The sequence below is a fragment of the Chanos chanos genome, chromosome 8 (assembly GCF_902362185.1).
Source record: "Chanos chanos chromosome 8, fChaCha1.1, whole genome shotgun sequence".
NCBI classification, from domain to species: Eukaryota; Metazoa; Chordata; class Actinopteri; order Gonorynchiformes; family Chanidae; genus Chanos; species Chanos chanos.
The window spans coordinates 28,008,174-28,033,739 of record NC_044502.1 but is presented as its reverse complement, the minus strand read 5'-3'; the positions used below and the strand labels follow the sequence as shown (position 1 = coordinate 28,033,739).

The 25,566-nt window shown below is 40.9% G+C and overlaps 3 protein-coding genes across 4 annotated transcripts in view; all 3 read right to left on the bottom strand.

The window, feature by feature from the left end:
• Positions 1-13,493, bottom strand: part of pcxa (pyruvate carboxylase a) — a 94,753-nt gene extending 81,260 nt beyond the window's left edge. The window contains exons 1-8 of one of the 2 annotated variants that reach the window (XM_030781260.1): positions 13,418-13,493; positions 13,096-13,195; positions 7,722-7,863; positions 7,404-7,588; positions 5,744-5,909; positions 5,118-5,263; positions 4,562-4,679; positions 3,735-3,886 (exon numbers count right to left, since the gene is read on the bottom strand). In XM_030781260.1, the coding sequence (XP_030637120.1) occupies positions 3,735-3,886; positions 4,562-4,679; positions 5,118-5,263; positions 5,744-5,909; positions 7,404-7,588; positions 7,722-7,863 (909 nt within the window). In that variant the 5' untranslated portion in view covers positions 13,096-13,195; positions 13,418-13,493. Of the gene's footprint in view, positions 1-3,734; positions 3,887-4,561; positions 4,680-5,117; positions 5,264-5,743; positions 5,910-7,403; positions 7,589-7,721; positions 7,864-13,095; positions 13,196-13,417 lie in introns of those variants that run through there. The other variant, XM_030781261.1, reaches the window with a different exon arrangement.
• Positions 13,494-14,321: 828 nt separating this feature from the next.
• calm3b (calmodulin 3b (phosphorylase kinase, delta)) lies at positions 14,322-18,555 on the bottom strand. The gene is made up of 6 exons (XM_030782479.1): positions 18,445-18,555; positions 17,001-17,031; positions 16,539-16,682; positions 16,326-16,432; positions 15,856-15,991; positions 14,322-15,707 (listed from the first exon to the last, which is right to left on the bottom strand). Exons 1-6 carry the CDS (start codon positions 18,445-18,447, stop codon positions 15,679-15,681), a joined length of 450 nt encoding a protein of 149 aa, XP_030638339.1. The 5' UTR covers positions 18,448-18,555; the 3' UTR covers positions 14,322-15,678.
• Positions 18,556-20,244: 1,689 nt separating this feature from the next.
• Positions 20,245-24,712, bottom strand: slc3a2b (solute carrier family 3 member 2b). Its single transcript, XM_030782478.1, has 9 exons — positions 24,619-24,712; positions 23,617-23,857; positions 23,326-23,516; positions 22,688-22,861; positions 22,493-22,587; positions 22,209-22,345; positions 21,610-21,928; positions 21,424-21,483; positions 20,245-21,225 (listed from the first exon to the last, which is right to left on the bottom strand). The coding sequence occupies exons 2-9, from the start codon at positions 23,835-23,837 to the stop codon at positions 20,893-20,895; spliced, it is 1,530 nt and encodes a 509-aa protein (XP_030638338.1). The 5' UTR covers positions 23,838-23,857; positions 24,619-24,712; the 3' UTR covers positions 20,245-20,892.
• Positions 24,713-25,566: the final 854 nt, after the last annotated feature.

Below are 25,566 nucleotides of genomic sequence, written 5' to 3'. Positions count from 1 at the left end.
ATTGAAATAGGAAAATCGATCAGAGCGAAACGCACATTTCTCTCACACACACACTCTGGATGGACCGAGCACAAACACACGCACACACACACACACCATGTGTATTTGTGTGTCAGTGCAGACAGAAATGACTACAAGCGCCAGAAAAAAAGGAAAAAAACACAGCTCATGACAGACACTGCATGAAAAAAATCTAAACCAGAAAAGTTCATGCTTTCATGGTCTCTCCTCTCGCTGTCACGTATGATGTAACCACTGAGGTAGCAAGGCAGAGAGAGTCAAAAACACAGTTTTGACCCAAATCCATCAAATTTTACAACAACCGTGTGGCAGGCTCTGTAAGCTAGCTAAACAATACAGTATAAAACGGTCTGACATACGCCACTGAAACACACTCTCTCTCTCTCTCTCTCACACACGCACACACAGAACACCATACAACACCACACGACACGCAACACAAACACAACACACCCCAGCTGAAAAACTGAGGTGTTACTGAGTCAGAGCAGAGAAGGCATGGCAGAGAGTAAGAGTCACAGGCTGGGATAATACAAAGAAGTGATGTGTATTCACCTTCGCAACGAAAAAATAAACAAATAATGCTACGAATACTGCAATGTAACAATGTAACTAGCAAACAAGAACAGATAACATCAAGCGGTCAATGAATTTGCCAGTCAAGCCACATGACTCACTAACAATGCAGTCATAAGCAGCTAGCTCACCTAACATGAGTGAGCCAATGAATAAATAAATTAGGCAATTAAACCAGCTGTTTTCAAATAAGATCATTCCACAATGAAAAAGATCATTCATAAAATCTTGGGGGGGGGGGGGGGGGGGAATCAAAGTAGCTGCCAGTCTATACAGAAAAGGTAGCCCCAACAAATTCACTGTAAGATTACATTGTGATAAACCCTGAGCTCACAAAGATCCCAGAGGCTACAGTCAGGAATCTACAGACTTCTGTCAATAGAGTGAACACAAATCATTAGGAAAATACTGAGCAAGCAAGGCATTCCTGCAAAGGTAGGTTTGAAATCTTGCACCTAAATGAACCACAAAATGTCTGCAACAGAAGTCAGAACAGGTGAGACCAAATTTTTTTTTTTTCAACTGTCATCCCAAACAACACATCTAATGAACATTAACTTTTCGAGTATGCTCCTGGAGAGAATATGATTTGGGCCTACTTTGCGATTACAGACCCCAGTCACCTCACAGTCACTGAATCCATAATGTTTCTCCGTTCCAGCACAGGGGAAAATGTGAGACCATCTGTCAAACAGCTAAAGCTAATGCAAAAGTGAATCATGCATCATGGAAAAGTTCCAATCAAAACAGTATGTGTTTGAGTGTGTGTGTGTGTGTGTGTGTGTGTGTGCTTTTCAAAATATATTTAAATCCTCCATACCAGAATGTGCAAAGCGCAAGACCAGTGTGAGGGCTTGCTATGGAGACGGCATTGTACTACCCTGAAATTGAATTGCAATTGTTCATTTTATACACTGAAATCACTGCAGGAAATGTGCTAGGCGAGCCCACAGATTCTGTATTGTATTATGGCCAGTGAAACCTCTGGGGCAACTGTGACTAGTGGCTGTTGAACACAGCAAGCCTTTTGGCTGAAGAGGTTTATACAGTCGAGAGAATTTGTGTGTGGGGAGAGAGAGAGTTTCATAACAGGTAAAACAATACGAAGGCAAGCAATAGCACGTCCGTCTCCTTCAGCGTCGCTGTATTAACGCGCCTCTGCATTCTCAGCGCCGGTAAAACAGGAAACACACAGCTAAACCGCCGAAAAACGCGTAGCCCATGTCGAGTCAAACTGCTGTTTCATACAAGCAATCTGAGACTGAAGAGACTGAATGGAGCGCATCAAAATGTCACAGTAACCTGCCCCTAAACAAGCCATAATTGTCTACACGATCGTAGTCGATATTAATTGATCGCTTACAATTCAATAAATCATTATGGCATGCATCTGTCCAAACTTTCCGGCAAAGATTTAATATTAATGCTGACAACCTAACCGTATTCTGCCATCCATTTACTGCTGTCGTGTCTCAAGCAACTTAAACGCATCTGCATTGCCATCTAGCGTGTGGAGTTAAATATTACATCTTGCGGGTGGATTTGACTGTTTACGTGGGCGTGTTTTTAATCCCTGTTCGGTTAGGTTTATTTGCCGAGATTCTACTGGGAGTCAGTTTGAGGACGAAAAACATCACCGTTTAGGCTTCATAGTAGCATTTAAAGACTGCTCTTTCAAAAGTACAGTCATCACATGACATTCTGAAACTAACGGAGGCTACTACATAAGACCAGTGTCAAATTAACGCATTAAGGAGCTGTTTGCTTTGTTACGAGCCCCAGTATATTTGTGTTGAAACAGGCTCGAGACAACCGCTCTCAGAAATCTTGGGTGCCAGTCATATCAATCAATATCGCGACAGCTCAAATGATCTTTTGAACTAAAATATTATGTGAACTACCCGGAAGGTGCGAAAATACCCCTTGATCGTTTGCAGCTCTAGCCATGAATCTTAAATAATAAAAAAAAAAAAAGTGTCCTGAAATAGCCCTCTTCTGCCTTTATATTTTAACATCATTCCATTTCTGGTTCTCCAAGAATAAAAGTAAAAGAAATTAAGTCACTTACTGACAGTTCAGAGACTTTCTTACAAAAGAGACTTCAAACGTGACTATACTGTCTGCGGCCCACTTATTTTCCTCCTTCACTGCATTAAACCAGGCGAACCAATGTGTCCCAGAATGAACTACTGCTCCAAACACAGAGGAAGGAGAGATCAATGCAAAAGAAAAAAGGAAGGAAGAAAATGAAGCCACTTCAAAAAGGCTCCATTTTCTACAGCCTTTCTGAGTGCATTTTCATACCACTCACTTATAAAGAACTATATCCATGATAGAGCCACAACCATAAAACCGTAACTAACTCAGACCCACTGAAAGCATGAGGATGAGAGGGACTGAGCTGTTTATAGGCTGGATTAAAAGGACAACACACAGTCATAAAGAGCCTCAAGCCTCAACACAGACGCATCAGAGAATAGAAAGGTGGTATTAGATGTCTCTCTCAGATTCACATCCGCTCGCTTGCTCTCTCTCTCTCTCTCTCTCACGCACGCACACATACACATACACACACATACACAGTTCAGCAATGGTGTCGTTTTGTGTTACCAGTTCTCACATTTGATCTGCTTTGGAACCATTCAGTGTCCGGTAAACTTTGCTCTCAAAAGAGTTACAACAATGGGCAGCTGTCACAGGTGCTCATGGGAAAAAAGGAAGCCAGCCAGAAATCCTGAGCAAAGAGTCGTCTGTATTTTTCCTGCCTACTTTTCTTTTCAACACTCTCTTCTCTTAAACCAGCTCTTCTTCTCTCTCTATCGAAGCGTAAATCAAAACCCCGTACCTAGGCCATCATTTACAATTGGTATTTCAGACGCACAAAGATTTTATTCCACTGGTCGAATCTGAAGGAAGAATCGTATTTCTTTGTTGCTGCTTATTTTGTGCAAGATAGACATATCTGTGTGTCCTCGAATTTGGCATTTCAGTGATTGACTATAACCATGGCCTGTCAGCTTAAATGTTAAATGACTGCTTTCAAACGACAACCCCATTGCTATTAAATAATGAGAAATCAATAGCTGGTTATGCAAGATCAGCCACAGTGTGTACTGCTCAGGTTTGTTTAACAGCACCTGTCTAGCCAGGTTGACGGAGTCAGCGGTCAGTCTGTCTCGGAGGTGGGGGTCTAGTTGCGTTGCCGGGGCGATCTCCACCACCTTCTGGTGTCTCCTCTGGATGGAGCAGTCTCTCTCGTACAGGTGGATGACGTTGCCATACTTATCACCTGTACAAACACAATCGAGGAGCAGTTGTCAGGCTAACACAGGACCTGGCCATAAAGAAAACATGCTGTTTAAATGAACTGCATTTCAATGAACTGCATTTCAAACCAGTACAAGTCAATGAAGTACCAGAATTTACATTTAATTAAGAATCAGTGATGGTTTGTCGGTCAACACAATTTATTTTCAGTTGATTAAGATCAATCTCTGAACTCTTACATCCTAAAACCAGGGGATATTTTGTCCAAAGCAGAACAACCATGTCAGGTGAAGGTTAATAAGACATGTATGAATCAAGTGTGATGGGGAGGATGTCAGAGGCTGCAGTAAAATGAATTTTGAATTGAGTGCCCATGACTTCAGCTGCAACTACTGGTTTAAAAAAAACAAACAAACAAAAAAAAACAGTAAGTGTATGGATGAACAGTACTTAAAAATGGCTTTTCACACAACATTTTTAAAAACTTATTTCTTGGGTTAAGGGAGGAGCTTAAAAACTTCCAGACAGGAAGACAAGGATGTAAGTTCTTAATGTCAAAACATTTTGGTGTTGGAACTGTGTAGAGACAGACAGAGAAGCAGATACTAAAGAGATGTAATTAACTGCTTATTTCTAAATGCAAGGACAGTTATGCCATAAACGGCATTTGTAAAGGAAACATAACAAGTTTACTGACCCAGGATCTGAACCTCGATGTGTCTTGGCTTCTCAATGAACTTCTCCACGAACAGAGCTCCATTGCCAAACGCAGCCAAAGCCTCCGAGTACGCCCGCTGGTAATTCTCCTCCAACTCCTAAAGGTCAAACTATCATCAGTCTTCACAACACCGGCTTACGTATGCAAATGAAGAACTAATGGTCTCCTCAAAGGGGGAATCCATCTAAAACTAGCACAATGGCAAACAAACAAAAAAAAAACTCCTACAGCCTGTTGCACATGCTTAAATGACCATGTCCAAGTAAAAGACCAATTCTTTTTATAAAAGAACAAAAGGACAAACCGGTCCCTTTCACCCAATCAAAGGGGCAGTCATTTTTTTTTTAATAAAACTTAAACATGCTGAGGGGTTCAACATTGTTCAGAGTAAGCACTGCCATTTCTTTGGAATGCCTCGTGTTGCTTTAAGAACCTCTACGGTGAAATCAGTTTCATAGCAGAAACACAGTATGTGACTTCTGTCTCATTTCCGTCTATAAGGAGCCCTCTGGTCAGCTGTCGAGGGTCCACTCACGTCATATCCCCTCACGACCCGCATCCCCCGGCCTCCTCCCCCATACGCTGCCTTAAAGATGATGGGGAACCCGTATGTGTTGGAAAACTCCTGCGCTTCCTGCAAGGAGGTGATGGGAGCATCTGTTCCTGGGACCACAGGCACACCTGCACAGATGGACATGCGCTCAGTTCCACAGTCGTATGACAGACGAGACGTTTAAAGTTACACCCGCTGGGTAATTTTGACTTTTTCTTTTTTCAAACATCTGTTTGGTACCTTAAAGAGCAAATTTACACTTGCATTGTAATTAGGTTATTTGCTATCTGCAAATTCAGATGCTTCCCCACTCTGGGCTCCAGAATTAGACTCAAAAACATCATTGTGGAATTAATGGATTTCAGCTAACGCACTCCAGCAGCTGAAAGCATACTGCTAAAGCTTTCATTTGTTCTGAGCACTTGTTTCTCAGAGAGGACATACCACAAGGGACGAATGAAATTCAATTTACAACAATTAACAGAGGAAAGCGTGCAGGTAAAAACAACACTAAACACACATACACACGCAAACACGCGCACACACACACACACCAAAGCACAATAAGTGCTTCAGTAAATTAGGCAAAAGAGGGGTTCCTTATGTACCTGCACGAATAGCAAGGGCACGTGCCTCCACCTTATCACCCATTTTCCGCACCACCTCCGGGGAGGGGCCAATGAAGCGCACGCCAGCATCTGCACACGCCTGTGCAAAATCCGCTCTCTCCGACAGGAAACCGTAACCTGGGTGTATGGCATCCACGTCATTTTCCTAAAGCATGAGACAAATGCATAATTAATCCAGTGTATTACCGTATGTCATGGCCTTTCAACAACCAGAAGAAATATGAGAGGTCATTCAAGATACTGGTGTAGGAAATCTAGAATATTCCAGAACCCAGAGAACAATTTACATGCAATTGGTACGTTGTCACATGGTTATGATAACTTTCCAATTTTACAAAATAGCTGCAGCTGAATGGCTTTTCCAAATAAGAAGCTACTATTTTGCATCTTTAAGAAACTCCAAGTTTTCTGTGAAAATGAGGACAACGCTACTATTAGGTGCTAGCTAATGTTTATTGCCATCCTCCCATCATTTGACATACAGGGGTTTTATCTCTAACATTCACACCTGGCATTTAGACTGTGTAACTGCTTTGACTGGTTGGTTTGATTGGTGGCTGACGGCCATTACATTTTGGGTGCCATTTTGTATTTTAAGCCACCTGTACAGAATTTAAATGAATTTTTCAATATGTTTCAGACAGAATCACCTTCCTTTTGGCTATAAAGTTTTAGTTAGCTAGTTACCCTTGGTTACCCATCAGGTTGGGTCAGTCCTGACCTGAATTAAACTTCTAATATTTTGTTTCTTAAGTCAAATGTGAACAAATAAGACTATTTAGGCTGTCTCTTCAAACAGTCAGGTGACTAAGTTATCTGAAGCAAGTTTTATCATAACTACAACTTGTCATAAAGTTACTGTAAATGCACATGATCTCTATTGTAGCACCTTTTGTCGCCAAAGAACTTTATAACCTTTCAAAGGCGTATTTGAAATGAAAGTATGAATAATATAAAAGTGTTAAGTCCATTGATTTAGTCTTTTCTCTTAGTAATGCAATTTTCTAATGTGCTGAAACTCATGTGTTGCTGCGTGATGGGCCACAAGGGGTGAAACTGTGGGACTCTTCCACACAACGTGAGACGTCTGGTAACTCTGGGTGGGTTCTGAGAGACAAGACAGTCATAGCTTCTGTAACCTTCATTAATCCCCTCATCTATATAGTACTAATTAGCAGAAACTCCAAAGATTACAGCCAGCCAGTCATAGCAAAACCAGTCGAGTGATGAAAAATATATGTAAAATAACAAGATATCAGACTAGACTAAATATCACTGCTTTCATGATCACTCAATTTTTGGAAAAGGTTGTGGGCGTTCATAGCACAAAACAGAGACATTGGATAAATGGAGTTCTCATTATTAACCTACTGTGTGGTTGGAGTTTAAGTTAAAATGATAAATCCAAAAACAGTGAGAAAAGCACATTCAAAATGGATTTGTTTGCTAACACTGGTGACCGAATAAATAAATGAATAAATAATTAAAAAACTACTTGCTACCCAGACCCTCCAAGTGGTGTTAGAGTCACACACAAAGAGGCAAATAGATTGTTCCTGTATGTATGTGTGTATGTATTCCAGCATGTTCAAGGTCAAAGTCTTGGTAAAAAGTCCAGTGTGCTTCAGGTGGTCCTGACCTTGGCCACTTTGATGATATCGGGGATGTGTAAATAAGCAGCAACGGGGGACAGTCCCTTCCCGATGAGGTAGGCCTCGTCTGCCTTCTGTCTGTGCATCTGACCTGTGTCCTGCTCCGAATACACGGCCACCGTCCGGATCCCCAACTCAGTGCATGCCCGGAACACCCGGATGGCAATCTCACCTTTGGTCGGGGGAGAGAGAGAGAGAGAGATTTTTTGAAGAAAGCTCCTCAGTGAGAGGAGAAAGGGAGATGAAAAAGAGCAGTTGAGTGAACGAAGGTCTCTGTGAGTAGCAGCGTAAAGCAGAGCACTGACCTCTGTTGGCAACCATGACCTTTTTAATGGGTTTGTACTCCACAGTCTGAGGAGAAGTATGAGCAGCCCGAGACAGGCAGCAAGCCCTCCGCACGGCCAACAGGGCCAGGGCAGCACGCTTCCCCCCCATCATCACCAGCATCTGGACACAGACAGACAGACAGACAGACAGAGAGAAATTTGAATCAGTCCTTCATTAAACTGCTCTTTTCAAAAAAACCGCAACAAGTCAAAATGAATGAGTGAATAAGTGACAGGAAGGGGAGAGGGGGGAGAGAGAGAGAGAGAGAGAAACACTTCAAAAGAAATATAACCTCGGTCTTTAAGATCACAGTCGTTATCTTTTGAACGTAAACATGGGCATTAAGATAACGGGTTTAGATTAACAGAGCTGGAGGAACAGGCAGTGTGTACACAGTAGCTAAGCCACCCCTGTGTCTGAGATAAGTCAACAACCAAGACTAAAAGCAGCATGGAGGGAACACTCCAAGCACATCACAAAAGGGTCTGATTTTCAGGTTTTACAGCTGATTGGTGACTCGGGGTGGTCTGTTTTTCAAATACACACACACACACACACACACAAAGACGGAAATATCGAGAACAGTTTTAAATGTATTTTGTGGAAATGTGGATTAATTGTTGTTTCTCTAGATTCTCAGTATAGCAGGACTGACTTTAACGACTTACACATTTCTTCTGATATGAATCATCTTTAAGTTAGCATACCATAACTTTTAGTTTTGACAGTTTGGGCCTCTGTTTAATTTGCGAACTTGGAAACAATTAAAAAAAAAAACCCTTCACCATTGGTGCATGTTTTGTTTATGAACCATGGAGAAGAAAAATGAAAATATACGACTGCAAAACCAGTTTTACCACTGAATAACAGTCTCTACTTTCCAAAGGATGAATGATAACTACAGTTCAGTCATCAGAGGAGCCAAGTCAGAGACCTTGGCAGAGGCTACCGGGAAAAGGACTGTTAACCTACGGTTGATCCAGAGATGAACGTAAATTCTGTGTATTTCTGGCCAGGAGAAAACAAGGAGGTCGAGACAGATCTGTCAGAGGAAGGAGGCTGACAGTAAGGAAGCAGGGACCTTTCATTTCCTTTGTAAGTTAAAGGTTTGAAGTGAAAGCAGTTCTGTTGTAAAAATGTCTGAGACAGATGAGGCATCAGAGCCAAGCGCAGATGATTGGCTTTAAATGACAGCATGGATCAGAGAAATATTCTTCCCTGTTCCACCACAGCCTACCGCTAAGTCTTTGGTAACTAGGCTCAAAGAGGAAATCAGACACATATGGGCACATTTACAAGAGTCAACCCATGCAGAGCAGTTAACACGTGGCACCATCTTTGCTGACCACAAATTCCTGAATCGATCGCAACAAACATTTGAGAGATTAGAGATTGGTTCTTAGACCCATCACCTATCCACATGCAACACTCTGTGTCCGTTTTTTTAAATCATATTCCTATCAAAGATTAATGAAATAATTACATGAATTCATTTAAAACTTTGACTTAAAACTAAAGAAAAAAAATCTAAATTAGTGAAGCAATGAGCTTGAATACTTGCACAAAAAGGAGTGAAAGTTTAAAAAAAAACAAAAAAAAAAACATACTCCACGTTTCACTCTTAGTACTAACTCAAGCCCAGCCAGAGTTAATTCAGACGACATCTATAAGGATTTTGCTAATTACCATCAGCTGTGTTTTGTTTGAGTGTGAGAGGGAAAATATATTAACAATGGTGAATTCACTGCACTTGTCAAGTGACATTTTTTATGTTTAACTGATTTAGTTTTCAACATTTTTTCTGACAGAATCAGAGAAGATAAGAAACGATGCCAATGGTGGGAAATATCCCATCATCAAGTTGTTCATTTGGGTCCCATTCCACTCAGTACCACAAATTACACTACCACATCAAGCAGCCCTACAAACCATTGAAGAGGTATGTGTTTTATCAAAGGCCCTCAATAACTGATGAGAAACATAACAGAGAGTCAAAGGAGACTCAGTAATGATATGAGGAGAACACCAGGCTCAGTCAGCAGGAACTAGTCCAAAGAGCTTGGGGCCAAAGGCTCCAACAGAGAAGTTTCCATAAGTGCAGCTCTTGACCATACTGCTTCAGATGAACACACAAACAAACAAAGAACAGATGAAAGAAAACAGAGGCCACCTGAATAAACAGAGACACAGATTATCTTCCATAGGGAACGGGAGAAAGGACAGCGATACAGATTAATATCTGTAGGAAACAGAGAAATAACAGTAAGCAGGCGAATGGACAGATCAGAACATGTCACCTGAGGGTTGCTCACGCTAGCACTTCCCAGCTGTTCTCTGGGAGGTCAACAGCACTCTGAATTCAGACCTGTCCCTGCTCTAAGACACACCTGATTCAGCTCCTCAGATAATTACAATGCCCTTGATTAGCCAAGGTAGCATGCTACGACATAGAGAGACCTAAAATACACACAGTTGTTACATCCCTGGAGCAAGACAGGGAAACACCAGGTAAAGCAACAGTTAGTCTGTCAAAACTCCACAGTAGAGGGAGGGGTTCAGATATAAACTCATGGGAGAGTGGTTTTCTCTCTCTAATGAACAAGACTTGTTTCTCAGTCAGTCACTCTCTCCTCAGACACCCAGAAGGTTCCAGGAACATAAACTCTTACCATTCCAATCCATCAACAGCAAAATCAACAATGACAGCTCAGACAAGTTATTCTCAACTCTCAGTCCTGGAGGCCCACAGCACATTTTTGATCAAATTCAGCCCCTTCACCGCTGATTCAAATGATCAAATGAATGCTGAGCCCTTGGCTACATGACCTAGCTGTACTAGATCACATTTTCACTGTCACTGTCAAACTCTAAGCAACCAATGCAAAAAAAAATGGTTTTTTTCATAGGAAAAAATGGGTTTGTTTCTAAACAACATTTGTAGGCAACAGGCTGCTCTTTACAGCACGAAATCAGATAACAGACGGCCCACATTTAGGACAGGAACACTGTTATGGTCACAAATTAATACATTTCAATGATGAGCCTCGTCCTTGATAAAAATAAAAAAGTAAATAAATTTAACATAAAATAGTGTGAATAAATTAACAAAAAAGTGCTATGCTATGCTATGCTATGGTAACGCACCGTCAAGATGGCTGTCGTTTTCTGAGCTCTTCCTTAAGTGTAAGTTTTTTGTTAATTTATTCACACTATTTTATGCAACAACACTAAATTTTTGAACGTCATGATCACCTACAATAGACAGACTTTGATCGACATCAGATCTACAATGGATACTCATTTTATAGCCAAAAATTATTCAACAGACTCAGCGGACTTCCATTTGTTTAGATTTAAATTGTTTAGCCTACCTGTTATAAAAAAAATGTTTATTCACTCTGTTTGTATAAGTGACCTCACTGGAATTGTAATCTGGGGCTCCTAAAATCTTATCCTGTGGGTCTAGAGCCCTGCTTTTACAACCTGAGGAGAGCAGAACAGTACAGAATTCTTTTGGTCAGAGTTTACTACAGGGTAAATGTCACGCGTCTGTAGTGACTGGAGCAGCATTACACACTTCAGCACCTGCTGGGCTTCATCAGCAATGCACAATATGTGCTGACCAATGGAGTCTCTGCCAAATGAGGTCTATTCCTTCTTTGAAATCCACATTCTAGTATTACTCTAGAGAGCCAAAGAACTGATCAAGGTAAGTTTCACTGTAATCACTACAGCATGCCCTTTTAAAGTGTGTCAAAATTTAGTGGTACTTTCTCAAGTGGCCATGGAGCAGTGCGAAAAAATAAGACTTGTGCGGTCAGAATTACAGTTTAAAATGGAGACAACTGGAAATCTGAGAATCTGTACAGAGTGACATTGTATGTGTGTCAGTAGTGTTTTGTCTTCTCCTCAAAGGGTCTTTTTTTCCAGCTTTCCACAGGAAGAAAGTCAGCCCATTGGCTCACCCCTGGAGCACACTGACCTCATATAACCTCTCTCTCTCTCTCCTTTCTCCTCCATATCTTTTTCATTCACTCTATCGCTGTCCCGTTTTCCCCATGGCTATTTATACTCAGCCTCCAGGTAGTGCAGTCTCAATGTGCCTGCCCCTCAGTGAAGGGGGGGGAAATGAGAAAATTTCAGTCTGCCTCAAGGAGATTTACAGGTGCAAGAACGACATTCAGAATACCCAATGCCAATCATTCAAAACCACACAAAGAACACAGCGGGCAAAAAAGAAAAGAAAAAGAGAGGAAGGAAGTAAGTTGCGAGCAAGCTGCAGTAAAACGTTGCCCTGGAATGAAGGCCGCAACACACAGTCGTATGACAGGCTATAATTGTCTCGTCAAACACAAAATAATCCGCACATCTAATCCAACAAAGTCTATGCAATAAAACATTAAAAAATTAGGGTTTCTGTGATGGGACAAAGACTTGAGACTTAATATGGTTTCTGCTCTGTTTCTTGTTTTGTTCTGTGCACTGCAGCAGAGACAGGTTAGAGTATAAAGATACTGATACTGATCAAGGAAGGTCTGCTGTCTGTGCGAGAATTTCCTGAAATTAGTAAATCTGAACTGAAAGTAGCAAGTTTGAGTTGCCTGTAAACACGTGCTGATTCTAGTGTAAACACGTAAGTATCATTTGACTGGTCACACGCACGCATTTAGTGACAACTCAAGAAAATTGCAACACACTGAATCTAGGGCCAGTAAACCTAAAAACATGAATGTCATTTCACATTCCTGGTCTAAGAAATATTTGATTTTTATCCAATTTGATAATCTTGCTGAAACGAGTTCTGCGATCAGTGATAACGTGAAAGTATTCCAACATCACTGCTGTTTAAAGAAAAAAAAAACCTGAATTTGTCCTCCACGTAATAACTCAGTGGGCACTACAACGATAGTCACTTTTAAATAAAGTAAAGTCTGAAACATTTTCACTCCTCAAGTACTACATGAGAACTGTCTGTTCTTTTAAATGTTTCCTTTCTAGAGTAATGAAAAAGTGTATTGCTGCGTTTCAGGAGACAAAACACGTATTACGTAAACTAAGTTGTAAAGCACCTTACAAGGAGTGGGTTTACTGTTTTACAACTTATTTTAAATTTTAGCCTAGATGAGCATGTAATGGCCCTCTCATTGCTCCAAATGACTCCTTGGAGCTGCACCTATGACCTGAAAGCAGGTTAACGAAGTTGTCCAATGTGGCGGTGGGAAATCAATTATTCACTAAGCTGGTTTCATGCATAGCTGAAACGTGGATGACAGCGCTACAATCCGGCTTCTAGAGCTGGAAGTGAACATAGCTTCAGAATGAACCATCATTACATGTAGAGCGAACACTTACCTTCTCGTCTCTGCCAACCGAAAACTATGTCCTTGGAGTCCAACCAAATTTCTCAAAGGAACGTCAGCATTGAGGCTGAAAGCTCTCGAAGCGTAACTTTCTGTGAATAGGTACGGAACATACGCCACTAGAGTTAATGTATTGCGTTTCAAACTACCGACCATATGCGAGATAAAATTGCACGTTATCTGGGTGTTCACTATTTGGGACACTATGTAGGGTGTATATAAAAACGCCCAAAATTTTCAAGAACCCATAAAGAATTAACCAGACATAGCAAACAGCCTGAGACACTTAAACCTGTACGAAGCAGTGGACCCACCCCTAAATCACTCGCTCCTGGTTTTAGCTACACTCCCCTCCTTCAAAATAGAGCCCTATACGACAACTTTTCTTCAATCATTTCATCTATCCTATACGATATGTCGATTGGTTTGCTAAGGTAGAAAAATGCCCGTGTCCGTCTAGGACTTGTCATTGATGTAATTGGTTTAAAATAATACAAGAGTTAGAATTCTTGAAGCACTATTCGTAGGTAGAGCTGCCAATCAAAAGCGATACAGCTCAAGCTTCCGTGGTTGGCCCCTTCTGTCCATAATTGAAGTTTGTCTGTAAAATCAGTGGGTGGGTCAAACACTTGAAAGATTATCCGATGTTTTGGTGTAAGACACATTTTAAAAAGGCGTTTTTTTCTAACGAAAATGATACACATTCTCGTGTAAAAAACAAACAGAAATTTCTATATGTAAAATGCTGGCTTCTTTATTTGTTATGAACATTTAATAAAAGAGACTTAATCTAGTCTTTGAATTTGGAGATTAGTAAACACCTTTATATTTTTTACATAAAGGAAACTTTCACGGGAGCAGAAAAGGGGGTTTTAGGGCACAGGCCCACCTATGGCTTTGAAAAAAAGGAAAATATAAAATAATACATCGCAATGGAACATGAATGAAATGCACAAATAGCTTATTTTCAAGGTTCAGTCGATAACTCTTATTATTTGACTTGTGGCTACTTGACCTGAGCCACTTATGTTTTATTACTTTAACCTTGTGAGCGCCATTCTAAACGGACGCACACCTTGACCTACATATCAGTTTAGCTAAGGACCTTTCTGGATTGCTTGGTAGGAGATACCACAGTTAATACAGAGGGATTTAAAAAAAAAAGATGCTAATTCACCTTTGATCATTTTTAAAAGTAACATGAGACAGGAGTCTTGATTTAGAAACACTGGTCCGAGATTTTATTTTTCCAAGAAAACCAACACAAATTTCTGCAATGGAATGCATAGCCTCCCATTCTCCCCAAACACACAAACAAAACAAAACAAAAAAACAGGGAAAAAGAGATGATGAAATAACAAAATACATTCATAAAAGTAGAAAAATGGGACAAATGTAGCATTATTTAAAATGTGATTTGACAGATAAAATTGTCAATTGTACAGGTCATATGACTTGGTAACACATGTTGCAGCTTTAAAGTATACAACCATAGTTAACACAAAAGTTATACTAAATCCTCAGTACAAAACTCCACACTTCAAGCACGCAAGTTATTTCAGTTCAGCGATTAAAAATGTGTTTTAAGGAGAGCAAAGAAGAGTAATTTCTGGGATCAATTAAAACATTTCTCCACACCTGTCCAGATCAGATGGGTATCTGCCTTTAGAGGGAAACTAAGCAAGATAATGAGGTCTTCATAACACAAAATGACATGGGACTTCTAACCAATGTTACACTCCACTTCTACATTACACTCTCTCAATACAGACAAAAAAAAAAAAGTCACTGGTCCATCAATTTGAAATCTCGGAACTACATTACGAAACTCCACCGACTGGCCTGATGGGTCCCTTTAGATTCATTTATCCATGGAGTGCACAGTGGATGTGCTTGTACATGATTAAAGGAAATGAGGGACCAGCTCACAGAGATCAAGCAATCACGCAACACAAGAGAAGACATTTCTGGTACATTCTGTGTTCTGGAGCCCCTGATGTCCATTTTACTATTCTCTTGTCTTGCAATTCTGAGACAGCTGAGCGGAAGATAGATGAGGGAGTTAAAAAAAAAAAAAAAAGGAGGGAGTGAGAAAAGAAAGGAAAACAAGCAAAAAAGTTCATAAACCGGTCAAGCGGAGAGAAACCACTGAGACATTCCTGACAAAATAAAGCATGCATTGATCTTGTCCATTTAGTTTGTTGTATATACATCTTAAATTACTGAAACATGTACTACTCCATTATTAACGTTATTATATAGATCTTATTTTGTAAGTTCTTGAAAACTTTATTGTATATGTAAATATTTTTTTCTTTGAAATCCAGAGAATGTAAAAATTGAGAACGGAAGACAGAAGAGGGGGGCACAACAGGGGAAAAAAAAGAAAAGAAATAACAGGTAATAGTTGCAGCAAGGAAAAGAGCCAGTGGAAGGGAGAGATGGGGGGGGGGGGGGGTAATAATAAAAAAATGCAGAGTGAAGAAAGAGAGCGACTGTGTATGCCTGATGAGAAAATACAGTGGGAGGTACTGCCCACTGTTTGGTCTGCTGCAGTCCTTTGGGTTTTCCAGTTTTACTTTGCAGTCATCATCTGAACAAACTCTGCAGTCAAACACATAAGAGAGAGAGAGGGATCATTATATTGGCAACATCTCTCCTGCTTATCTATGTTCAACTTCATTACTCAAAAATGTCCTACACTGATCAGTCATGTATGTCTGAGTAAATGTAGCTATCTCTGAGAGCTAACCTTCGTAGTTGACCTGTCCGTCACCATCGATGTCTGCCTCTCTGATCATCTCATCCACCTCCTCATCCGTCAGCTTCTCCCCCAGGTTCGTCATGACGTGACGCAGTTCTGCTGCACTGATGTAGCCGTTTCCGTCCTGTCAGAGACACACACACACACACACACAATGCAGGAAAGTTATAAGTAAATGATTTTGTCTGCTGATTTGACACTGAACTCTAAACAGAATTAAGTATCATTCAGAAACACAAAGGGACTGTCAGCGATCACGGATGGCAGTGGCAAAGAAGAACACCACATGCGCGTTGTGTTTATATTGAACTTTCGTATGTAAACACACAATGCACAATGTAATACACAGGCTCAGCAACCAGCATCAGCCTACACTGCTGCATTAATACTTGGTCCTGTTTTGGAGTAGTAATGCCGAAATGGTTTGACTCGTATCTCCCCCCACCCCCCAGTCATACCTTGTCAAAAACTCTGAAAGCTTCCCGGATTTCTTCCTCACTGTCAGTGTCCTTCATCTTCCTCGCCATCATGGTCAGAAATTCTGGGAAGTCAATTGTCCCGTTGCCTATGACCGAACCAGAAATGGTGTCAGAGAGATGCCCCATTAAAATGGGAACTGACATCTTGTTCTGTCTTTTTCATATGTGTGTGTCTATGTGTGTGTCCCGCACCATCAGCATCCACCTCGTTGATCATATCCTGCAGTTCAGCCTCTGTGGGGTTCTGGCCCAGTGATCGCATGACTGTGCCCAGCTCTTTAGTGGTGATTGTGCCATCACCATCTTTGTCAAACAGTGAAAATGCCTCCTTAAATTCTTAGAAAACAAAAACAATATAATATTATTCGACATATACATTTTCTACAAACACACAAACAAGACAGTAAGTTAAACATTACTTTTTTTTTTTTTTTACCTTTTATCAAAAATGCCCATATTCTACATTAAACGGTAAAAGTATTCTGTCTAATTCAGAGGGAGAGATTGAGCAGTGATTACATCTATGCTTTCCTATTATAGGACAGAGACCATAGCGGACTGGTTCCCTCTGAAGTCTGTTGATACATACACAGACAACCCGGACAGACCATACCCAAATCTTGAGCCCATTGTGCGGAGAGCTGCAATACTCACCGGCAATCTGTTCTTCAGTCAGCTGGTCTGCCTGGAACAATGTAAAATTAATGAGAAAGAAAATTAATTAACTGACCGGCGGAGGACTATGATTCAAATGTCGCGAATGCCAAGATTCAATTATGTGCACACACACACACAAAAAACCGACGTACAGATTCAACTGTGCTGCAAAAATCATTTACGTGGTATATAATCGTTATGAAATTAGGAATTAGTGTCCGGCACTATTTTGGAGCTAACTGTGGAAAAAAACCACTGGTTTTGTAGTGCCATAAAACCAACTGTGAGTTCTATGATCTGATAACGTTCATCCCATCCTCATATCGCTTTACAAAAGTCATGTATCACGTTTCACATGTACTAATGTAGCGGTGCCAAACTCAGCTTATCTGACAGTTCCTTCCAAGTAATCATTTGAAGAGTAATCTGGACAGAGCGACAGTGTCAAGTCACATAGCGCCCATTTTTCACCATGAAGTCGAATGGCTAAATTTAGCGAGCTAATTACCGTGCATCGCTTGCCGCACTGTTGTAACTTAACCTGTAAACTAGTAAATTGTCCCTGCAAGCCAGTAAATTAACCCAGTGGTCTACTAACGGCATCATTAGATGTGTTAGGTATATCTAAATTACGTCAGTTCTCCTACACCTGGCGCGTATTGGTTCTCCAGCAATCACTACGCAGCCCATCACTGCCTTCAATGAAATGTTATCCTGGGTAACCTAATGCTGTGCTCCCTGTTACGCTTGAAACAGATGTGCAGGATGTGCCAACTTGCCAAACAATAAACAGTGTCGTTTGTCTTGTCCTAGCTATGATATGCCAACTATCCTATCATAGTAAATCTAACTAACCCTAACTTTGTTAGAGAACCTAACTTGGCTAGCTAGGCCGTTCAACCTCGGTTAACCACTCCACACAAAATAACGCTACCATACTTAAACATGGAATTACGCCTATTTGCCCACGATAGCTCCACTTAAGAGCCAACGTGGCGAACCATTTTGCAAGTTAACGTGGGATAGCTGCCCGATGTTCACGCAATCGATAGCTAACTAACGTAACTGTAAGAAAACGGTTTAAGACCTAGGCTAACTACGATAACTCATTGCTAACCTTAGCTAACCGGGCTCTTCGTTCAACTTACCCAATGCTAGTTAGCATAGCTACCTATCGACGTAGATTTCTTTAACATAGGTAATATGCGACACACATCTTTAGCTATTAAGTAAACACTAGGACATGTTAACTAACCTAAAATCAACATTTTAATAGAAATTCTACTAGGGCTGAAGGAGATTCCAACCAGGCATCGTTAGTTCGCTGTCCTAGCATTAGCCCATTCAATCACCACGAAACAAACCTTTTATTGGTCTAGCCACTTTTTTCTTAGGCACTATCTAACCGTGATACTAACAACATTTTCAACAGCTCACTTACCATTTTTATCTGTAGGTAAACAAAGTGGCTAGATACGTTGATAAGTGGGCAAAATGAACGATATTACTTTCGGTCTGACAGCTCCACTGTCTCTGAACTGCTCTGAACTTTTAATATCGCTACGCCAAGATTCTTGGGTCAGAAGCGGGACGCAGCACTCCAGCGTTACCGTTAGTATGGTCTCCCTTCGCCAACCTCATAAAAAGGCGAGGGAAAATAAATTGGGATGAAGCCAGTGGTGTTTGGCTTTGTCGATGTTGCCGTTTTTCGCCACTGACGCTTTTCCGCCTTTGAATATTTTATATATATATATATATATAAATTTATATGTGTAAAAGTATTTTGCGCGCGTCAGCTGACTCAAGAAGTACAACTTGATTGGTGTTCAACCACCTGCAATGCGTCAGAGGGGCCTCGTAGAACGGTGGGGATGCTCGTGAATCTGGGATCGGCGTAGTCACATGCGTACGATTGAAAAAACGCCAGCGGCTCCTCGTTCGTCTAAACCGAAGAAACGCTCTTAACAGAAACAAAACTTAACAGGTTTGAGGTCAAGATTTACAGTTCATAAGCTTTTAATAAACTACAAGGCGCATTCAAAAGATTTGGGAAATGATAATATGCACATGGAATCTGCTAAAATGTGTGAATATAATACGTATTATACAATAATATATATGTCTTCTTTTACGTTATTCATGGTGGTCATAATATTGACAATAGAGGCCATACATTGATTTTCAAGGTGTTGAGTTTGTTCTGGAACCTTTGAATCATTACAAAAAAAAGGGGGGGGGGGGCATGGCTTCTGAGCAAAACTATTGTTTCAACAAATGATGTGAGGCATCTTATGTCCTAAATTTACCGAACAAACTGATCAATGCACAATATCCACAGTCCAAGTACTTAATAAACGGACTATAGAACTTCACTTTAAAGTTCCTTGTCCAGTGATACTTAACCCCCAACGGAACAAGTTACACAGAGAGGAATAGTTAACAAGTGGGGGGCCAAATTAGTCTCCTATAGAGTTCCACTGTGTCTCCCAGTATTCAGGTGGCCCTGCTCCTGAGTTAGACAGACCAAGTGTGCAGCAGGCTTTTCCCCCTTCTTTTTCTCTTTTTTTTTACCCTTGTCACCTCAAATTCCAAGCTCAGTTTTTCCAGTACCTTTTGAGCAATTGCATTTATGAACCATTCTTAAAACCCAACAAGTCACTTAGTGAGTACAGCTCTGTTAACCTATGTCATAATAATTCCAAAGTCTCAGAGGAATTAACTTAAAACATGAGAATAATCTCAAAACATCACAAATTCTGCACATTCTACACATCACAAGAAGTCTCAACTCCTGAAGTCTCAGCACAGACACACTACAACTAGTTCACAATTTCACGTTAGCTGTTAATAAACCCAACACTTACTGAGTATTTGATCATGTTCACATGCAATAGTCTGTTGATGTGGCTTTGTCCCATAATTTTTCCTGCTCTGTGCGTTGATTCCCTCAGCATCAGTCACCCTGTGGAACCACTCTGCTCATCTCTCGGAGGCGATAGATTAATGATTATTGAGTCTTAGTAGCCAGGTGAGGTTGAGCACACATAATACATAATAGATTAGTCTAGTGAAAGATCCAGGAGTCACTTGATATCTGGACTGGGAAAGGGATGTTCATATACATGGGTCCAGGACAAGGTTGGGAGAGGGGCTTTTAAACAGGGCTAACAATTAGGTCGCTAACAGCCATGGAGGAAAAAAAATGCCTTAAAATGGGACCTAAAATGTCAGCTTAAAATAAATAAAGACAACAAGTCATGGGTTGATGTCTGTTGTTTTATTTCTGCCTCAGGTGGGTTTTTTTTTCTTAAAGTTTCAGGCTGATTGTGTGTCAAACCACATTCATTTCATTAAGGAGCAAACCAGCCCATTTTTAATCACATGCTTTACAAAACATGAGAGACATTATCTTTTGCATCACAATGACACTTGACCTAAAAGAAACACCCATTAAAAAAACAAAACAAAGCAATTAAAATCTTGAAAAAAAAGTACTGAATGACATTGCTGTCATATGTTCTCCTATTGGAATGTATTTCTACGTAACAGCAAAATACCAGTGTGGGGAGGGATGCTTTTAAGGAAGGAAAAAAACCCACTGCTTTCTTATGTTCCGATCCCCTAAAAAGTAGCGGTCAGATACAGTGTTTGGACTGTTTGGACTGTAGTGTGCGGGCACATTGCACATGTGTCCATGTGTGGTCTGCCAGTGTGTTACAAGTAAGGTCTTCTACTGAAAAAAAAAAATCAGTACATTTCTGCATTCTAAAAAAATTGTAACAATTAAAAAATTTTTAAAAAAAAAACATAAAAAACAATCCAGGTTACTGTATCTAATTGACGTCAATGCACAATTCACGTAAAGTATCTAACGTTATATTTGCCCTCCTCAACCTCGGTAGCTGTACTGCATCAGTACAGCTTGACCTGGACCCAGCTCCAGCTCTGCCAGTTTCACCTCAGTATCTGCAGACAGCCGCGTGTCAGTGCTGAGCAGGACCTTGGCCGTATCTTGTAGATCTTCCCCTTTCAGAGCCATTTTAACGGGATCAGAGTCCCAGTTAAAGGCGGCTACAAAACGTGTACTCTGGTCCCAGCTCCTGACATAGGCAAGCGCTTTGGGAGAACCGAATACTGGCCGGTAGTCGCCGTACAACAGAGACCGCTCTTTCCATCGGTATTCGCTCGCTTTCTTAAAGAACTCGAAAAGAGACTTCATGTCCTGCAATGGCACAAAAGGGAGAAAGAGGTGAAAATTAGCTTCGTGGTTTCCGATAACACTTGGAATGTATGATCCTTAGTGACACAAATGGAGGTTAAGAGCTCCGTTGAGCAAAACCAACGCCCTTGCTCTCATGTTATAGAATGTAAACACTGTATATGATTATTTAGATAAGATCATATGCAACATTCAAATTACCTGTGAGGTTTTATTGGCATCGTCAGGAGCAGCCCACAACATCTTGGGGAACTTTGTGTCCTAAAGTGATAGTGAGAGAAAACTGATGTCACAAAGAGATAATCCGCATCCACCATCAACTAAAACTACATTTCCTATCATCCCTAATGCATCAGTCACAACAGAGTATTCGCAGACGTCACTCACCAGCTCGTCCTCCAGTCCAATTTCATCTCCATAGTTGAACACGGGTATTCCAGGTAGCGTGAGCAGCAGGAGCTGGTTGAATTTGACCATTGTGGAACTGGCCAGTGAGGCTAAATGACCTTGAACACGGTCACCAAAGTTCCAGGCCAGCTGTCTCTGGTCCTGGGTGGAGTAGAGCTGCTGGATGGCCTGGCCACTCCCTGAGGCAGCGGAAGGACTGGATCGGAGGACACCAGACAGCAGCAGGTTCACACCAGTGCTGTTCAAAAGGTCAGACACCACCGGTGCCGATGCGTGTTCGGTGACGCCGATCAGAGCCCTTAAACAAAGCAAAGCAAGTTTGGTCTTTAGCTTGTTCGGACACTTGTGCACATGCAACCCCCCAATAACAACCTCAGATAACTAATAGGCCAGTACAATATAGCAATTTCCATAAGAGGGAGCCAGTTGTGGTTATCAGGCATATGCAATCCACAATATATCCCACACAATACCTTGTAGCCGTACTTGATCAAGTGGTAAATTGGGACAAAATGAGTGTGATTTGTGAAGAAGTGTGAGACTTCCTGACAGAAGGAGAACAGAAATTCAACACTCACTTTTTGGTGTCCGTACTCGAATTCTGCACGATGACTTTAATTTCAGACCAGAGCATCGGGAACTGAGAGGAGAGATGGTCCACGCCAGAGAACTGAAACCCATCCACACCTTTTTCCATCCAGTACACCAGTGCAACCTGGGTAAGAAAAGATCAGGGTTATAAACACCAGTCATCAACTCATCAAAGCAGACAATTTGAACCGTAGCATTTATATTGTCATGCAGTGTGACAAGACCCAGTCATTTGGAGGGTACCATCAAGCAGACTATGATAAACTATCACCTTCAGTTTTTCGCCAACATCTGGGATGGTCATATTGGAGTACCAGGGGTCTGCTCCATGATAGTTAGGGGTCAAATCCAACACCACCGACATACCTGAGAGGAGGAACACAGAGATTTTAACACACTGCAGTGTACTGTAGCAAAGACATGACTAGGAAATGAAGGGTGTTTAAGGTAATCTAGGCTGACTCACTCTTTTTCTTCATAGCTTCTACGAGTGTTTTGAACTGACTCATACTGCCAAATTCAGAGGCGATCTCCTGAAAATTCAGGTCCTCAGCCTGATCTACTGGTGCAACATGAATGGGCCCAACCACCAAACTCTTCACTTTCATCTGATACAGACGGTCAATCTTCTTCTCCAAACCTGAGGGGGCAAACCAACAGAGGCATTTTTCTTCAGAGTGTTTTCTTCTTCAACTACCCATCACACACAACATTCAAAACAAAAGACAATCACTGAGAAAAAAGCAGATCCTGGGATCTTCTGAACCTATGTACACATTACATTCAGACTGGTTTAAATAAAAACTCCAAACACAGACACACTCATATGTAGGCAAGAGAGGTAAAAGGTTATACATTACAAGTTCTGCAGCCCTGTAAGCCAAGTCAAAGGCAGAGAATATGTACACATATGTACGCACTTTGGTTGACTAAGCTAATGCTTAGTCAACCAAATGTGCTACTACTTACACACACACCCCCAGCCTGAAACTCATTTGCACAGCAGGGGATAGTGCTGTAGCAAATCCTACCCCCCCCCCGCCCCCCCAGTCTAGTTTGTTTGCCCTTTTGTTTTCTCAGTTGTCATCTGGTTCTGTTTCTTACCTGCAAGGCCAGGGGACTCTGTGAATGCATTCACATCTCCAACTTGGTACATGGAACCAAGATTCCACCAGTTCAGCGCTGGGATCGGTTTGCATGGGGGGGCCTGGACTATGATGACAATAGCTGCAGCTAACATCCCCAACCAGCCAATCCAGAAGAGAATCAACAGAGCCCAACGAGCTCTTACCCACCTATGACATATATATATACAGCGCTCAGATATGATATCTTAAAGTTCTAGCCAAAATGACACTTTTGACAACGTAGCGGGTAGATAACATCATCTCTTACCCTGGAGTTCCTGCCACTTTCAGTAGTTCCTCTTTGGAGAGACCGGTAAATTTTGTCTCGTTTTCCTCAGGAATCTTGAGCATGACGCTACCGTTTTTCTCAGTAATAGTCGGCGAGGTGGCATCTCCGTTCGCTGTCTCTCCAGCAGTCATTGGCTGCTTCTCCTGGTCAACTTCGTTGAGTTCCACGTCTTTCATGTCCACCTCGGCGTCTTTACTCATTCTGGTGCGTTTTATGTCGTCTGTAGAAGCGAATGAAATGATACAAAAAAACATGGAAGTAAATTACGCGAAGAACAGGCTTCTTTTTCTATGCGGAAGCAGACAAGATCGTGCACAATGACAACTGTGAAAGCAACCATGGTGGAATATTGCATCAACCGCGTCAGCACGATGTGCACATGGCCGCTCAAGAAGCCTGACATACAAGAGCACTGAGAAAACACATAAATCAGTTTATCTTCCAGATGTGAACTCGTCCTAAGAATTAAGTCAACTGCCTTATTTACTCTAAAAACCATTTTATTAACCAAAAACTGTAACATATTACAAAAGCCCCTGATGCTAGCTCATAATTTGAATATATGGGCACCTATACAACGTTCTTTGTAAATCGCAAATAACAGCACATGACACGGTTTTAAACTTTACGTGGTAATGTGCCGTGTTTATAAAAACAACGATTTTATATAGCCAGCCTCAGCATGAATCGAGTCAATGGAGAAACCGGATCAGTCCAGTTCCATCCTTGTCTTTTGTGGTTGAAATTACATCAGAGAGGAATTGATCAAAACTGAAGTCACCAGACGTCTCGTAGAACTAATTAAACGGCACTTTTACAGATTACTTTACCTTATACGTTTACCTTTTATCTTAACACAGTTCAAATACTTAATATATTAACGAGTAAAAATTTTGCTGTGGTCTGGATTTCTGTCGTCATTTCCAAGATCAGAACAATGTCAGAACCACAAAATATCCCAATACTTGGTTTAAACCTTACCAGTTGACGCGAAGCCTTGTGTTTTAATAAAATATAAAATAGTCCTTCAATCCTTTGAAGACCACGTTCTATCGCCCTCCTGTCAGTGTGTCCTAGTAAAGCTACCTTGGTCCAGGCTGATGAAATACTAAGCCGCAGTTGCGTACGCCCGCCCATTTTTAAGGTGGAGCCTCATTACGTGTATGTTATTTATAACAGTGCAGTTAGTTAAAAAATAGGTTACACACTAATGCTAAATTTCTTTCTTTCTTTTTTTAAATATATTTTTGTAATCATGTAGGTATTTGTCAAACGTTTCAAACGTTCATTTTGTGTTTAGTGAGTTGAATCAGTTGTTGCAATAGGGAGACGTCAAACCTAATCAGGACCCTATCACCAAAATAGTACTCACAGTACTGTCCAGTTTCTGAATAAAAACTCGAGTTAGCTCAGACGTCCTTAAAAACATGTTTTCCACGACCTACTCACTCATCATCATTTCATGAGTACACAAGTATGTGATAAACAAGTATTGTATCGGATTTTGCTCTTGGAAAGAGTAAATATCTGCCACCCAAGTAACAGGGAATAGTGTTAAAATGAGGTCTAATTGGCGTTGTTAAAGAGTTTGAGGAGAGACTCAAAGAAATCTAATTCTAAAACATGTGAAGCTCTTGCTAATCAGTCAACAGCCATGCGACCGAGGAAGTGTTTACTATCAATTTTGCATGTGTTTAAGATTCGTGACATGAAAACAGACATTAACTATTTTGTGAAACGTAATCATTAGACAGTAATAACAGACGAAAGGTATGACTGATAAAACGGTGGTGATAGTACATAATGTTTATAAAAATGTTTATGTGTTAATGAAATATACACAATAGTTACTCAAACTTTTGATTGTCTTTTGATTGATTTGATCAATTCAGCTGTGATTGTTTTCTTTGTAGAGTACTGATTAACAAT